The following is an 18,250-nucleotide window of genomic DNA, read 5'->3' as shown; positions in this document are numbered from 1 at the left end:
CCCATGTATTGCGTGTGTTAAGCTGTAATGATTATTAAAAAAGCTGACATTTGAGAAACTGAAATAACATGGAAAGGCGTAATGAGTGTGACATATTCGGGTTAAGTGCACAATCAAAATAGTTTAGACTATTATCACTGATGTGGTTTGGTGCGAATGGCGTTTCCGAAGCGGTATCGAAACGTGTTCCGTTTTGTGTTTCTTTTGAGCTCGGTCGACCATGGCTATTTGTTTGTTTGGAACGAAGCTTTTGTGTAAGGAGACTGCATTCTTAACTAGCCCCAAGGGACCGTTAAGTTTACTGAAAGAATATATATTAAGTGACATTTTACAATTTCTTTGATGATGACTGAATAAGGTATTTATCATGTTCAAATCTTATGGAACCATAAAGATAATTCCTTTTGATTTTTTTCCTTTCATAGATTTTGTTTTTAAATTCACATATATGATAGGAAAATTTGTTTTGAAAACAATGAACAAATACAAATAATGGGTCACTAGGCTTGTTTTTGTGAAAAATTGTTTTGAACACGCTCACTGTTGCTGAAACTGCCAGCGATTTTTCAAAATTTTTATAATATTTTGCCTTTTTATGAATAACAAGCAAAATATGCATCACGACAGCACAATAAGGTTTATTCTTTTTGACAGATTTTATTATATACTTATTTGATATCATATATGTAATACCATAACTATTTATACACGAGCATTTTTGTGTTTTACATGCCATGCCTTTGTTTCCATTACGTGTGTTAGAGATTCACCTGGAGGGGATTATTTTTATTTACACTGTCTTTGGAACATGATGGGGGTAAGAATGAGGTTGGGTGCGCACCATAAACCGGTTTAAGCTCCCCAGTGGTGTTTTTGCCACTGACCGTTCCAAGGCGGTGCCCCACTGTGTTCCTTTGTTTGTTCGTTTTGTCCTCATGTGTTGGCTTTGTGTGTGTGCGCGTGTATGTGCATGTGTGTGTGTTTGTGGTGTGCACGTCTGCGTGCTGTAGGTTTCGTTTTGGGGAGGCTGCGTTTTTGTACGTGGCATTCCCTGTTTGATATTTGTCTTTGTTTTTTACTATGATCTGCCTATGGTGAAACCAGAATAATTGGACTTGCACATGGACTCACAAGGAAATGTGAGTCGACACACAAGACAGTTTTGTTGCCGTCAAGAAACGAACGTGCATTTCCTTTTGAGGAATTGACTCTTCCAGAAAAAAATTAGTCACTTGTACTAGATCATATAATGTATACCATTCAACATAATCCCTACCACTTTAAATACTATAATGGACATGCTGATGTACAAAATTGCACTAACCCATTTCGGTTGCTTTTTAAACGTACAGTGCGATAAACAGATATCATGCATATTTTCTGTTTAAGTTTAGGCCATTTTAATGTAAAGTTATGACTTAGGCAAGGGCCCTAAATCTGGTCTGAAATCACAATTAAAACCCCAGGTGCACAACTTCACATACTGAATGACAATCTTGTGAGGTTTGATTACTTTGGATAAAATACGCAAGACACAAAATCAGACGGACGTATGGACAAAGACAAATATAAATGCTACCCGCTCCCCCTGCCCAACAAAAACAGTATTGTGCTGCACTACTTCTGAGACAATACACAATAACATTAGGAAATGAAAATTTTCAAATTACCCACATTAAAGTTACTAATAGATACGTTTGAAATACAAGCTGATATACAGCGAGAATTGCTTATAAATACATGGTTTTCTGTCAGCACTTTATTTACGCTGACATTACTTTTATTAATTACCATTTTTAATTTACATTGTTTTAGCTTTATGTGAATGTTATCCTCAATGAATACTACTGAAATGGTTCCATCAAGCAAGGTGCCTTTTGGCACCAACCCCACACTGGATAACTGGCTATCCTGAGCCCCGCTGGACAAAAAATAAATCCCGCTGGAAAAGTAACCCCGCAGTAAATAGGTAGGTAAAGTGTTTCATTTATTTCAATTGATACGAAGCCAGTTCTTGCAAATCAACTTGACAGTTTTGTGAAGGAATGGACATGGTTTATTTGGGCTGAAAACGATCGTTATCAAAAGTAAGTAATAACAATGTGTCAATCGACTGCTCGATATTTCAGTTTCGTTGTGTTTTGTGCTTATAGACTTGTTTGAATGTAGCGTCCGCAATATTTCAATGTAACTTTGATTGCTTGCATTTGTTGAAAAAAAACAGCCGCAGCTTCACGTTCAGTATTTTGACATGGGTAAAAAGAAAGCGAAAACTTAAATCTTACATCCCGATCCGTATAAACAATACTAAAACAATATTGCATACAACGCTAATGTTTCGCTGGATTTAGGGATTATGAACGGGAGAAAATTGTATATTAACAACGAAGTCCATGAGCTGCTAAAAAGTGATTTTTGAAATGTTGATTATGAAGCGGAATGATTTTTCACAGGTTGATCTCCTGTAAGCACATGGGCGGTTATTTCCCCTATTTGAGGTAGTCTACCCGTAAAAGGCCTCGATTTCACCAAAAGCGTACATACAACTTGATAATGTAAGCTTTGCAAATGTCAAACGATAGAAATTAGGTGCATATTGACAAGTTATATAGTGACAGAAGTTCTAAAAATTTTCCTCCCCTGATTATTTTGGTCTTTCATGAGTTATCTCCACTGAAAACTACAAAAAATTATTTTCTCCATTTCCTGCGGGGAATTTTAGATTTCCTTTTGATATTTGTATCAGAATCGTATAATGCAGCTTTCTACTGTAAATTTTCCCGAGACTCAAGTTCAGATTCTGAATATCAAAGAAATTATATATTTCCCATAGGCATCAATGTTAACTTCAATACCGATTATCTTCCCAAAACATGATAAAATTCGAGAAATCTCTCGGTGAAACGTTTTTAATATTAAAAGTCTTTAAAGTGACCAAATTTCATTCAAATATTACCATCCAGTTACACGTTATCCTTGAGCGTTAGAATGTATTGAAATTGCATGTATCTCGTGCGACTGTTTATTTTCAGGAATGATAAACTATCTACGATATCAGGAAGTGTCATCCCGTATTTTTTTATCTTATATATCTCAAAATACATATAAATAATGAAAGCAATTAACACGTTCGAATGCAAAAGGAACTCCTACGTAAAATTACTGTTCTTGAAATTGTGTTTCCTGTTTACCGAAATTTGAGGAGATATGCAGAAGTATAGTTAATATCATGTTTGTAATGAGCTGAAATAAAATAAATCGTTTGAAACCTTTACTTCTTTATCTTATTAGTGTAATTGAATTGTACGTGCTCTCCAGTTATAGATATTTACAACATGTTGAGCATTTCCAAAATTGACATACCTGCAATTGTATTTGAACCTGTAACGGAATCATAAGTCATCTCTTATGAAAAAAAAATACATTTAGTGTTCATATTAATAACGACAATAACGGAAGCATGGAGGAGACATCGGATTTTTTTTTATTATTTTAACATTTTTTTTTTCTTTTTTTTTTCTTAGTTATAACTCGTGGCCACAACATAAATTAAAATAAAAAGGTCCGATGTCATCTAAAAGTTTACGTAGACAATACACTTTTGTGGTGTGTATTTATGTCGGCAGAAGCTTTTAAGATATGTTTGTGACCTCGACATGTAGTGTTTTTACAAACAGTTCTTTTGGCTTTTGTACACGTTAACACATAAACTAGATGCGTGTCCATAGGGCATTGGTGTTCCTTTCCTGTCATTGTACATGGTTTAATGACTCTAGATGAAATATTTTACAATAACTACATCACACTCTAAAGTAATTCGTGTGTACATTAAACTAGGTCAAGGAAAATAACTCCGGTCTTTTGTTTGTTGGGTTTAACGTCGCACCGATACAATAATAGGTCCTATGACGTGTTTCTGGATATGATGGTTAAGGAAGACCCCAGGTGACCCTCCGTGCATTATTTCATCACGAGTGGGCACCTTGGTAGAACCACCGACCTTCCGTAAGCCGGCTAGAGAGATAACTCCGGTCTGGCTTACAGAAATCACAAACAGAACACCAGGGGCACAACAAATGCCACAGAATAATCTTCTGATGTTTTCTGACTCTAGGTCGAACACTTTATTTATAAACATGTTACACAGTCGTTTATGGCCTTACATGCATAACTTGATTAAGTCAAATGCTTTCGTCTGGATGTGTGAAAATCCAATTAAAATCACAGGTGTTCAATTTACCATGCTGAATGAAAAAAAAATGAGGTTGATGACGCTAGTTTAAATACATTTTGATATATGCACGACAGAAATTTGGACGGGCAGACAAACAGTCGAACAAGGACAACCATAACTATCCCTTTATTATTTTTTTGCAGGTAGGAGAGGGGAGCTAGGGTTCATATACAATATCCGTACAATATTGTCGCTTTGCAAATATAAACTTTTGCATTCGACATTGTTCTACATTTTTCGAATGTAAATGTATTCTCTATCAGCAAAAGTATACATTTACATAAATTTCGTTCTTTGAACTAGACGGCAATAATGGTCCTTGATCGCTCACCTGAATTCAACAGCTCAACAGATATAAAACCCATATGGAAACAAGCGTCATCTTTTAGCAGCAATGTGTTTTACATATCAAATAAATTGAACGGTGTCAGTAATAATATGTTGCACTGAAGAGTTAAATAGGTCTCAGTTCCTTACAATACCACCAACCCCGTCGAGTTTAATAAAGACATGTAGAAAAGGAAGCTTGATTTTTGCACACAAATGACTTAGAACACTATACTATTCACTATAGTCTGTCCCACCTAATTTTGGACATCCGATGATTTATTTATACTGTATGTAAAATTGTCAAAAATAGCATCGTTAATACCGGAAAGTTAATATATCTAGGAATCTTTTTCATTTTTTCTTTTAATAAATGTAAAATGAAGTTAAAAATCAAGATTTTATGTTTTTCCCATAGACTTGCGTTGTAAAATGACGTGACGTCCATTCCAAGATGGCATCGTCCATACAAACGTCATTTGGGGGTTTGCTCACAGTTCTTGACGTCTGATTATTTATTGTTGAATAACAGACATGTCCAAAACTTATAGGATTTTCTTTTTAGGAAGGCCCTGAATTAACAGTTTACTTCAAATTAAGCAGTTATTTCCGTTTCAGGTTTTCAGCTTTTTTTTCTGAAAATGTGTTTGTACTTACTCGTTTGCATTGACGTAAAATAAATACATGTCTCAAGTCAAGTGAGTATCATTGTTTCAACCATAGATATCATTATAGAGGTGAGGACAGCAGAGATGCGCGCAACCCTTTTAACTCATTTTCATTATGGGTTATGGGTTCGGATGATTACAGTCTGTTAAAAAGTTATTTTTAGCATGAATATATGTTTGTATACTGACTGGTGCTTTCTGGCACCTATTTGCTCACTATTTTTAGTGACCGTTCGATCAATATAAAATATTATTCCTCAATGAAATTAATGATTTAAAATGTACATATGTACATATTTTAATTTGAGACAACGGCCTATATAACGGACTATGTTTAACAAATTAATAATTGCCTTTATTCGTTATAAAAACATAATAATTATCTATTTTATCAATTCTATTCTCACGTCTTTATTTCTCTTGCTCGGTCGTTCAGTGATATCCAAAATAGAGTGGCGGCATGTTAAAACATTTTTGTGCTATTGATAGGAATAGTAGATATATGGACTAAATCAAAATATGACCTTTTGAAGTTTTTGTTGTTCTTCAGCTAGATAAAAGAAGCATGTTCAGTTACTTTCATTTTCGATGGTATGAAACACACGTTTTTTTTCTCGCCAAAAATACGTATACGAAACATTTACTTCTGGTTCTACTATAAACGGGGGCAGTACATAGCTATATTAAAAACTCCACCAAAACACGTTTAACCGAAAAGCCCAACACATTTTCCGTTAAAAATGATTTGTAGCAATTTAAACTTTATATAGATACTCAGTCGAAAATTTCGTAATTGCACGAAACTTTATTGTACTGTGTATAACTAGCTTATTAAATACATCTTACCGTTTTATTACAAAAATATACTCTGGCAAAAATGACGGTACTATCATTTGCAACAACTTGTAACTAATGCAAAATGTACACAGAAATTACTGCGGTCATGTATATGCCGAGATATAGTCATATGCCAAAGGGATTTTCATTGTAAATACCATACAGAATCTCATGAAACTTCAAAATTAATGTTGACCAAATACTTTTAACAACAATACATTTGTTGCTTTTCGTGTTGTTGCTTTTACGCTTAGTTTAACGTCACACCGACACAATTTAGGTCATAATGGCGGCTTTCTAGCTTTTGATGGCGGAATGAGACCCTAGGTTTCCCCACCGAGCATTATTTTATTACCGTCGAGAACCTATGTGGATCTACAGACCTTCCAAAAACCAGCTTGACGGCTTCCTAACATGAAAGAATACACACTAAGGGATTTTCGAACCTAAGGCGTTTAGTGTTTCGAAGTAAGCAGTCTAAACTATATGGCCGAGAAGCACCCTTAAAGGCGGCCAATTGAAATACACTCTAAATTGTTAAAATTCTAATCTAAAGGCATATAAATCTCACTGTCACTTTATTTATAAAACATTCTTGAAGCGACTACACATGCCATTTAAAATATTTGATGAAATTTCAATAATCTTCGAAACTGAAGTTTGAATTGATTTGTACTTGTGGTAAATGTTTATATTTTTCAGCTAGTTAAATATCTGTGAGATACAACTATTTATACAGAACATTTTATAGGCCCATTATTCCTGAATTTTCTGTGTGACATTTATTTGTCCAGTTGTATTACGTGCTTCGGTGTAAACATGAATTAAATGTGAACCAACGTATATCGTTTGATGATCTTCGACAGTCTTCAATAATTTCGGGTATTCTAACTAACATTCCTCTAGATCTACACTAAGAAGACAAAATTTTAAATTGATAAATATAACGCACCTTCCGTAATCGGTATCGTGAGGGTTGTTTGTTTTTGTCGGTGATAGAAAGTTCATTTTTACGCGTTTTCTTTTAAATTAGCAGTGTTGATATGTTTTAAAGAAAACGAATTAACCTTTTTCTCAGATTTAGGTCTGGTCTCAAACTTCAAGCAAACTGAGCCATTCCCGCCTTTTACTTAACTTTATCCACGCAGTCAGACTAGCACAGTCGACAGCTAATTTACTTTACCCTCCTTAAATTCGGGACTCAGTTACCTTCAATATTTACTAAATTAATTGTCATTGGGGTAGCTTTGCGTAAGAGAGCCCACATATCGTGCTGCCTATGCACTTAATCGCCCAAGATATTTAGTGACGTCATACGTTGTATGACATAATTGGAATTCAGCGTTTGAAAAGTTATTGCGTCATAGCGAGCATATTAAATGTGCAGAAGGCTAAGCTGAAGCAGTTGACGACTTTGTATTATAAAAGGTTCTTCCTGGATTATGTATTTGAACAATACTGTAATTATAAAGATATCGTTTTAAATGCATAGTTCAGTTATTTGCCGGAAAATCTTCGAAAAATTGCCGCAGATTGACTGGATTGATTTAAGGATAAATGTAAACATGATTAAAGGAATTCATAGTAGATCTAGTGAATACTTAATCGCAGGATTCTTCCCTGCAAAGTAAGTTCTTTTTCTATTTTTCATTTTTGCATTTTTCAAAATTTCGCTAGTAGATCTATACTCAATATAGTTTATTTTATTTCAAACCCACGGGAGGAAAAATAGCTAAGTGTAAAAAAATATTTGTGAAACGTCCCCGATGAATAACACGTGAAATTTCCCGAAAATCTCGAAAATAGAGAATATTTGGCACTGTCGACCAGTAATAAACAACAGCGATTTTCCATAGAGAAAATGAAATTCAGTCGCAACGGAAAACCAGATAATTGCTGCAAAAATCCTTGAAATGCCCGAGGGTGACTTTTTTTTTTAATTCTCAAAAATATGTTTTATGTTCTTTGATCCCGTTCTATTTCTTAGTATCAGTTCAAAGTTGAGGTCAACTTTCCAAAATTACTGGGGACAGACTAGAGTTGCTAAAATGACTAGTAATATAATTACCACAATGTCGACTGTATTACTTGTAGGTAAGCGACAAAAGGTTTGGAGAAAATGTAAATGGATGCAAATACATTTAATGACATTATAGTACAATGTAACTGTAAAAGAAGAAAATCGTCTTGAAACTTTATTCAGATTCATTAGCTATAAATGCAAAGTATCATGTAATGATGATAATCAAAGTGTAATTGATTAAGTGCTACTTACAGTGTTAGTGTGCTTGGAGGAACAAAGTAACAACAGAAACTCATCTTTTATTTCGCAAAGTGAGCCCTTTCCATGAGATATTGAAGTAGTCGGCTGAAATACAGATACAAGTAACCAATATCACCTTTGTAACTTTGTAAGACATAACTACAACCTTACTCTGCACTACCTCATTGTTACCAATATTGATCCCGTCAAATGTATTGCACGTGAGAAGATGTAATGTTTATAGAAAACCCACTGACATTGAGAAAAAGAAATAACATAGAAAGGCGTAATATGTATGACATGTTCGGGTTAAGTACACAAGTAAATGGTTTAGGCTAACACTGATGTGGTTTGATGCCACTGACGTTTCCTTCCGAAGCGGTATCATAACGTGTTCGGTTTTACAATTTTACATCCCAATTCGTACAAACAATACTAAAACATTCTTGCATAAAAAGCTACTATTTCACTTGATTTGGGCATTTATGATCGAGAGAAAATTGTGAATTAACAAGGAAATCCATGACCTGTTAATAAATGATTTTTATTTTTGAAATGTTGATTATGAAATGGAATGTTTTTTTCACAGGTGGATCTTGTGTAAGCACATAGGTGGCTCACTTTTTCCCCTCGGGTGTTAGATAAGAACTCGTCATTAACCGTGGTCGTATTCAATAGCATGTATCTTGTGCGACTGTTAATTTTAGGAATGATATTAACGATATCAGGGTTAACAATTAGTAAGCCTATTGAATACCTCCATGAATACATAAAAAATATTAAAGCAGGTCAACACGTTCGTGCTAAACAAACACAAAATTACTGTTCTTGAGTTTGTGCTCCAGTTAACCGAATATTGAAGAGGTATATAAAAACGTGGTTAATTTATGTTGGTAATGAATACAAATAACATTGATTTCTTCAGATTTGTTTTTAAATCACAATAGCAATTGAAAGACACTTCTGGGAGAAGATATATCAGAACCGTTTTGATGGGGATGTATTGATTTTGGGTCATTGCAATTTTCCAATTGCATTCAATAAAGTTATTAAAAGCGTTAATAAAAAGAGGTTATGACCAAACTGTTTTGAGACACACCGCATGTTTAGTGTTCACAGCCCTTTTACAGTTAGACGGTATGCTTTCCTCTTTGTGTCATGTAGAAGACTATGAAATGTATATTATATATTATCTTAAATCCCACCGGGACTGAGCTATTTTGATTTCCGTCTACTGGCCTCTTTCGTCGGGCCCTCAAGGGTGTTTCCTTTGTTGTTATGGCTTCTGCAAAGGCATTGAGTAGGTTCTTGATGATTTGGTCCGTGGGCCAAGGTAAAACAATTGGAAGTCGTAAACCAGAAACTAGACAAAGATTGAGCTATACAATGATGTTATACTATCATTTAGGAAACATTTAAGGGTGGATGTCGGTCTGAGCAACATGCTAGTAAAATTCAATGACGATTTTAAAAACTTGGTGTCTAATGGATACAATTAAGCATTACATAAGGATCACACTGATTTGGATTGTGAAAAAGAAATTAATTTGACATTTCTTATGATAATTCTTATCTTTTAATGCCTGAAATAATCAATAATTTACTTTGGTTTTCAAATAATGCTTCGCTATGTATTATATACCGAATAAAATGTAGAGTTTGGTGTACCCTTTCTACCACATAAGTACATACACTAACGTTGGAAATCTAAAGAAACTCTAATGATTTATTAAGGAAAGAATCCTCATGTTTACAGTAAAGAAAACAAAATGAATAAATAATCAACTAAACAAATCAAATACCTTTGTACCTTAATGTCAGTTGGCCAAACCTATGGTTCGTGTTTCATTTCTGGGAGATTTGCATACTGTCAGACCTATTCTTTGCTAGTGTAGTATGAATGATGAAAGTATTGCCGAAGCTTATACGACAGCAAAATGTTCAAGGAAGTTCCCTATGGTGAACATCAAAAGGGAAGCAAATCCAACAATACACTAGTAAGTCTTTATTCAAGATTAAAACTATTTCAAATTAATCTGAAATTATTATACATATGAGTAAATGTCACCAAAGTTTTCATATTTTGATAACTTAAATTCTGTTCTATGCTAGCTAAGGATTTTTTAATAGTCATTATGTACGTAGTCATTAATAACCCAAAATTTAAGTTTATTAAACTGCCAACAATATAGGTTATTTACTTACACAGACTATTTAAATAAATATGGCCAACATTTTCCAAATTTATAAATAACTGTCTTAAATTCGATCAAACATGTACACATGAAACAGGTATAGCTCTTCAAAAGGCAAAGCTATTAATAAAATTAACAAAATGACCACCTAGAATCGGTAACATGCAAAAATATTGATGAGCTACTACTGTTCAAATATTCAGTATTATAAAACAAATCAAATCAGTTTTCAAGGGATTGTTTGGTTATTCAGATAAATCTAATAAAGATACTGTCCTGCCATTTTCAAACCGGCCGCCAGAAATAAAGTGCTGACATACATATAGACAAGATCTAAGTAATCGTTGCTGTAACAGAAGTCACCTGATTTCGTTAAAATAATTTCAGTTGAAAACCATGTTACCAATATAAGCTAATTCTTTTATTTTAACCACGATGTTGCCATTTTCAAAATGCATACCGTAAAAGAAGTTACAATAAAAAGTTCAATAATTAATTAAATAGTTCTATTTCTTTTAAAACTGAAAATGTTACTTTCAATTTTAATTCAAAGGATTATGAATGTAACTACAATGTAATGATAAATTTGTATAAGAATGACTCCCTAATAGATGTTACATATACAGTTTATTCTAGTAAAATAAAATGGAGAATCGAACATATAATGAAACTGTCGGTTTCGTTTAAAAGTCAAGGTAAAAAGATCAATGTGAAAACAGATGTGTTTTTTTAACATTTGAAAGGATTTATAAAGTTTATGTTTAAATGCAAATTGCAGTTTTCTGTCACAATGCACGACCTCTTTAAAGTACAAAGCCCTTTCGGATAACACAAACGGAAAGAAGCATATACAAAGCAAGTTATGATAGTACGGGAGCCATCCATGCACCATTGACGATTGGGAATTATCTACGTCAATGACGTCATATAAGCTGTACTCTCCGAGCAAAAATTTGAAAAACATCGCGACCTCCATAATGATTGACATCGTTTGCAAACAGTCGAAATCTTATGTCAAAAAGTGGATCCGGTGGCAGACGCGTCATTATCAAAAGTGCATTGATCACCTGGTGCAAGTAATCATTAAGATCCGTGTTTGGTTGCGCTAAGACTATAAATGCAATGTATCATGTAATGGTGATATTCAAAATATAATTTATTAAGTCCTACTTACATTGTTAGTGTATTTGGACGAACACAGTAACTCCAGAAACTCATCTTTTTTTTCGCAAAGTGAGCCATTTCCATGACATATAAAAGTAGTCGGCTGAAATACAGATACAAGTAACTAAATATTACCTTTGTAATTTTGTAAAACGTAACAACAACCTTACTCTGCACTACCTCATTGTTACCAATATTGATCCCGTCAAATGTATTGCATGTGAGAAGCTGTAATGATTATAGAAAAACCATTGAGAAAAAGAAATAACATAGCTATATATAGAAAGACGTAATGTGTATGACATGTTCGGGTTAAGTGCACAGATAAATGGTTTAGGCTAACACGGTTTTAAAAGCTCACTAGATCTTATGTTATTTTATATTTGCACCGACTTGAACACTGATGTGGTTTGATGCCACTGACGTTTCCGAAGCGGTATCATAACGTGTTCAGTTTTGTGTTTCTTTTAAGTTCGGTCGACCATGTCTATTTGTTCGTTTAAAACGCATCTGAATTTATTTTGTTTAGGGAGGCTACACTTTAAACTAGCCCTATGGGATCGTTGAATTTACCGAAATAACATATAAGTGACATTTTACAATTTCATCGATGATGTCTGAATAAGGTAATTATTAAACTGTACAATTCTATTCTCCAAGAATCTAGTTCAAATCTTATGGAACCCTAATTGGTTTTGAACTTACTATCATTTAATAACCATAAAGATGACAGGAATGTCTTCATGTGACACAAAATCATAATCCTACAAAGACTGTCTGTCAAAATGTTCTCGAATTATTGATCAATTAAAACATGTGCATGTATTCCATCAAACGTAGACATTGGGACAGTCTGGTTGGTGTCAAAAGTCAACTTGCTTAATGGAACCTTTAAACGAAGTGTTGGTTGTAAAATTTTATAATGAGCCGTGCCATGAGAAAACCAACAATGTGTGTTTGCGACAAGCATGGATCCAGACAAGCCTGCACATCCGCGCAATCTGGTCAGGATCCATGCTGTTCGCTAACAGTTTCTCTAATTCCAGTAGGCTTTGAAAGCGAATAGCATGGATCCTGACCAGACGTCTGGATCCATGCTGGCCGCAAACCCACTATGTTGGTTTTCTCATGGCGCGGCTCAAATATCAAATTATGTTTTAAGCTTCATTTTAATGCAAGCTGTACTTTCATAGTTCAAGTCTGACCTTTCTGCACCTTTCACTACCTCTACTGGTCTAAAAATAAACCAGGGTGCAATTAGATTCTACTTTGTCTATTTTTATACATGTAGTTGCGTTAATTGTAGTGTTAGATCATTACGAGTTAAACCTCCATATTTTATTTGCATTGAAAAAGAATATAAAATTGTGTTCCACAAACTACTCGGTAAGACTTAGTCGTCTACTATGATAACTAAATTAAAATCTTTCAGCACTGGATCAACCGCTGTTTCGCTAAAGGTTGGCACTAAAATGACCTTGTATAAAGTTGTAGTAAACATGTTCTTCTCCATCATGAGTGAAGATAAGATTAGCCAATGAATTCCAAGAGACTGAAGAAGGCGTGGTTTAGTTTACTTCAGAGAGCGCTTTTTGTTTCTTTAACCTGTCAGTTAAATGTAATGGGGCGTTTAAACTATAAATAGGTTATAGGTACACTTATTGAACTTCTAACGCATTAAGTTTCGCCTTCACTACGCTACGCTCTGCATTAGAAGTTCAATAAATGATCTATAACCTTTACCTAGAAGTCAATTCCTTAAAACGATAGGTAGGTTCGCAATTTGACGGCAACAAAGGTGTCTTTTGTGCCGACTCACATTCCACTGCGAGTCCATGTGCAAGTCCAACTATTCTGGTTTTACGATAAGCAGATCATTGTGAATTATGGTTCCTGGTTTGGAAATGAAAGACAATGCACAGGTTTATCAAAAATTAGAAATGACAAGGTGTCAATCGAATGTTTGATATTTCAACTTCGTTGTGTTTTGTGCTTACAGATTTCTTTGATTGTAACAACCGCAATATTTAAGTGTAATTTTGATCGTTTGAATTTGTTAAAAATGCAGCTGCAGCTTCACGTTCAGTATTTTTATAAGGACACAAAGAAGGCGAAAGCTTTAATCTTACATCCCAATTCGTATAAACAATACGAGAGAAAATTGTGAATTAACAAGGAAATCAATGAGCTGTTAATACATGATTTTTATTTTTGAAATGTTGATTATGAAGCGGAATATATTTTTTCAGAGGTGGGTCTTCTGTAAGCACATAGGCGGCTCTCTTTTTCCCCTTGAGTGTTAGAAAAGAGTTCGTCACTAACCGTGATCGTATTCAATATCATGTATCTCGTGCGACTGATTTTTTAGGAATGATATCAACGATATCAGAGTTAGAAATTTGTATGTTTTATTAAATACCTCTCACTATACATAAAATATTAAAAGCAGGTCAACACGTTCGTGCTAAACAAACATCTGAGTTTGTGCTACAGTTTACCGAATATTGAAGAGGCATATAAAAATTGGTTAATTTATGTTGGTAATGAATAGAAATAAAATAAATATTCAAAACCTTGACATCTTCAGATTTGCTTTTAAATTACAATAGCAATTGAAAGACATTTCTGGGAGAAGATATATCAGAACCCGTTTTGATGGGGATGTATTGATTTTGGGACACGGCAATTTTCCAATTGCATTCAATAAAGTTATTAAATGTGTTATTAAAAGAGATTATGACCAAACTGTTTTGAGACACACCGCATGTTTAGTGTTCACGACCCTTTTACAGTTAGACGGTACGTTTTCCTCTTTGATTGTGTCATGTGGAAGGCTCTATGAAAGGTAGTTCTTAAATCCCACCGGAACTGAGCGTTTTCCGTCTTCTGGCCTCTTTCGTCGGGCCCTCAAGGGTGTTTCCATTGTTGCTCTGTCTTCTGCAAAGGCATTGAGTAGGTTCTTGATGATTTGGTCCGTAGGCCAAGGTCAAAAACGTTGGAAGTCGTAAACCAGAAATTAGACAAAGATTGAGCTATACAATGATGTTATACTATCATTTAGGAAACATTTAAGGGTGGATGTCGGTCTGAGCAATATGCCAGTAAAATTTAATAATGACGATTTTAAAATCCTGGTGTTTAATGGATACAATTAAGCATTACATAAGGATAACGCCGACTTGGATGGTGAAAAAGAAAAAAAATTGACATTTCTTATGATAATTCTTATCTTTTAATGCCTGAAATAATCAATAATTTACTTTGGTTGTCAAATAATGCTACGCTATGTATTATATACCGAATAAAATGTAAAAAGTAGAGGTTGGTGTACCCCATCCACCACATAAGTACATACACTTACGTGGGAAATCTTACAAACTTGTAATAATTTATTGAGGAACAGAACCCTCATATCTACAGTAAAGAAAACAAAATGAATAAATAATTAACTAAAAAATCAAATAACTTTGCATCATAATATCAGTTGGCCAAGCCTATGGTTCGTGTTTCATTTCTGGGAGATTTGCATACTGACAGACCTATTCTTTGTTAGAGGAGTCGAAATGATGAAAGTATTGCCAAAGCTTATACGACAGCAAAATGTTCAAGAAAGTTCCCTATGGTGAACATCAAAAGGGAAGCAAATCCAACAACATACTAGTAAGTCTTTATTCAAAATGACAGCTATTTCAAATTAATCCGAAATTATTTTACATATGAGTAAATGCCACCAAAGTTTTCATATTTTGATAACTTCAATTCTGTTCTTTGCTAGCTAAGGTCTTTTTAGTAGTCATTATGTACGTAGTAATTAATAACCCAAAATTTAAAGATGTTTTGCACAATTAGTTCTAGCGGATAATTTTTTCTATAACTTTGCATATTTATAGATCAGTGTGTCGCAAGTGAAGATAAAAAATAAAAATGAATGATACAAGCGCTTCTTTTTTCAATATTCAAGGTTTATTACGGACTCCAAATTGGTATTTTTGTCCGAAGAAACAATACATCAATGTCATAATAAAACAAATGCAAATAGCTATTTACTTAAAACATCACACTTATGTTACTGCTTTTGCATCACAAATAATGAAACCTCTATAACTATGCATAAAATTTCAACATATAGATATATTAACACAGAAAAAAAATACACTTGAGAGATGTCGAAAGTATCTGAAACTAAGAAAAACACAATATATTTCCTAAAGATATGAAAAATCTAGCGGACAGAATTTTACCAAATTTTGGATTATGTAAGCTAGAACTAGGACAAAAATTACTAAACAAAAAAAAATAATATCAAACCGTGCTTGTTTTCAAGAATTTTTTTTAGAAATTCACGCACCCACAAAAGTATTTTTTCATTAAATTTCATAAAATTATGAACATTTTTTTCTTATACAATAAATTGCACAATGTTATAAACAATTTCATAGTTAATTTTCTTAGTAACATGCTGAATAATACTCCTTTGATGTTTCATGCCTCTATGTCAATTACTTTTTGAGATACGTGCCCCAATATTGACGAAAATTGTTAACATCTCTCTAGAAAGTGCAATCGTGCCAGAATCATTTAAAACATCACGAATAAGACCATTGTTAAAAAAGCCAAGTCTGGACCAAAACACACTCAAGAATTACAGGCCTGTTTCCAATCGGCCATTCCTCTCAAAAATCCTTGAAAAAGTGGTAAACAGAAGAATTGAGGAACATTTGACGAACAATCAATTACATGAAATAAACCAGTCAGCATACAGAAAATTTCATTCAACTGAAACCGCATTGTTAAAAGTTCAGAACGACATTCTCAAATCCCTTGACAAAGGTGACGTCACAGTACTTGTGATGTTGGACCTGTCGGCTGAATTCGACACCATTGACCATAACACCCTTCTTCACAGACTCGAATTTAATTTTGGATTCGCCGATAAACCCCTATCAATGGGTGGCATCATATCTAACAGACCGCTACCAAACAGTATGCATCGATGGCAAACTCTCTGAATCAGTCCTTACGAAATTCAGTGTTCCTCAAGGATCTGTTCTAGGCCCAAAATTCTACAAGATGTACACAAAGCCAGTCGGGTCCATCTATAGAAACCACGGTCTAAACCACCACTTCTATGCAGATGACTCCCAACTCTATCTATCGTTTAAACCAGTTGACCAAGCATCAAAGGCAGCCACAATCACACGAGTTGAACAATGCCTAAAAGAAATCATCTCATGGATGAATTCAAACATGTTAAAATTGAATGCAGACAAAACTGAAGTAATTCTTTTTTCGAGTCAAAAACACTCCAAACATATTGAAAATCTAGAACTGAAAGTTGGCGAATCGAGCATAAGACCATCAAAAACTGTTCGAAACCTTGGTGCTACGCTTGATTCGAACATGCACATGGACCATCATGTTAATTCTGTGACTCGAACATGCTACGGCCAAATACGACACGTTGGTCATATTCGACCATATTTGACAACTGAAGCCACAAAAACCCTGAAAAACTCGCTTGTTACCTCACGATTAGATTACTGCAATGCTCTTTTGTACGGCGTGCCAAAATCAACAAAGAGCAAACTGCAAAATGTCCAAAACACAGCTGCACGTCTTATTACGAAAACAACCCGTTTTGAACATATAACACCAATCCTTAAAGATCTTCATTGGCTTCAAATACAAGATAGAATCAAATACAAAATTCTCATTCAAACATTCAAGGGTTTGCATGGACAGTCGCCGGTGTATATGAGATACTTACTGGAGGTGTACGTGCCAGCTAGAAATCTGAGGTCAGCAAATGCAGCAACAACCCTTGTGCCACAAAAAAGTCGACTGGTTACCTACGGGGATAGAAGTTTCAGGGATGCCGCCGCAAAACTATGGAACTCTCTCCCTGACAATCTCAGAAAAGATTCATCACTTAATTCATTCAAAAGAGCTCTCAAAACACACCTTTTCAAAATTTTCTACAACACATAGATACCAACTGTGACTGTTTCTACTCATAATAAATATGCAATTGTTATTTTTGTAATACAGAACTACAGCAAGACATTCGTCGCTGACGAAGATCTCTTAACTGTACAATTCATCATGTAATTAACTAAATTGACAATCCATCTTTTATTTCATCATGTCACATTTTGAGGGTTATGACGTTCTATGTGTGTGTTTTTCGCAAGACTTGAGTTTCACTTGAAATGTGTGGTATTTCTATCTAAAACAGTACATGATGGCACCATTTACCGGGAGGTTGAACCACTATATGCAGCCCGTCTGGGCGTACCAGATGTTTAAAGCACTGGTATTGGCAATAGGGGTAAAACGACCTCAGGGGTGGGGGGTGCGGTCATGGCTGTTTGTTACAATAAGGCTGTAAATATTATCATTGTTCATTTATAATATTGTAATAACTATTGTTTTTTATTATTATGTACAACGCCATTGAAAATATCATTTATAAAAAAGGCGTTTAATCAGATTGTTCAGTTTCAGTTTTGTGATTGCATATGTCATGTTTTGTTATTTTCCTACATATCTGCGATGTGTCACC

The 18,250-nt window shown here is 34.3% G+C and overlaps 1 protein-coding gene across 3 annotated transcripts in view; it reads right to left on the bottom strand.

The window, feature by feature from the left end:
• The window catches only part of LOC128550355 (uncharacterized), a 118,999-nt gene that overhangs the window by 39,170 nt on the left and 61,579 nt on the right, over positions 1-18,250 (bottom strand). For all 3 annotated transcript variants that reach the window (XM_053529262.1, XM_053529263.1, XM_053529264.1), the window contains 2 exons: positions 11,699-11,791; positions 8,342-8,434 (listed from right to left, as the gene is read on the bottom strand). In XM_053529262.1, the coding sequence (XP_053385237.1) occupies positions 8,342-8,434; positions 11,699-11,791 (186 nt within the window). The remainder of the gene's footprint in view (positions 1-8,341; positions 8,435-11,698; positions 11,792-18,250) is intronic.

Source organism: Mercenaria mercenaria, chromosome 17, assembly GCF_021730395.1.
Source record: "Mercenaria mercenaria strain notata chromosome 17, MADL_Memer_1, whole genome shotgun sequence".
In the NCBI taxonomy this organism is placed as follows: domain Eukaryota; kingdom Metazoa; phylum Mollusca; class Bivalvia; order Venerida; family Veneridae; genus Mercenaria; species Mercenaria mercenaria.
Note: the sequence above shows the minus strand (reverse complement) of the source record. Positions and strands in the feature narration are given on the sequence as shown.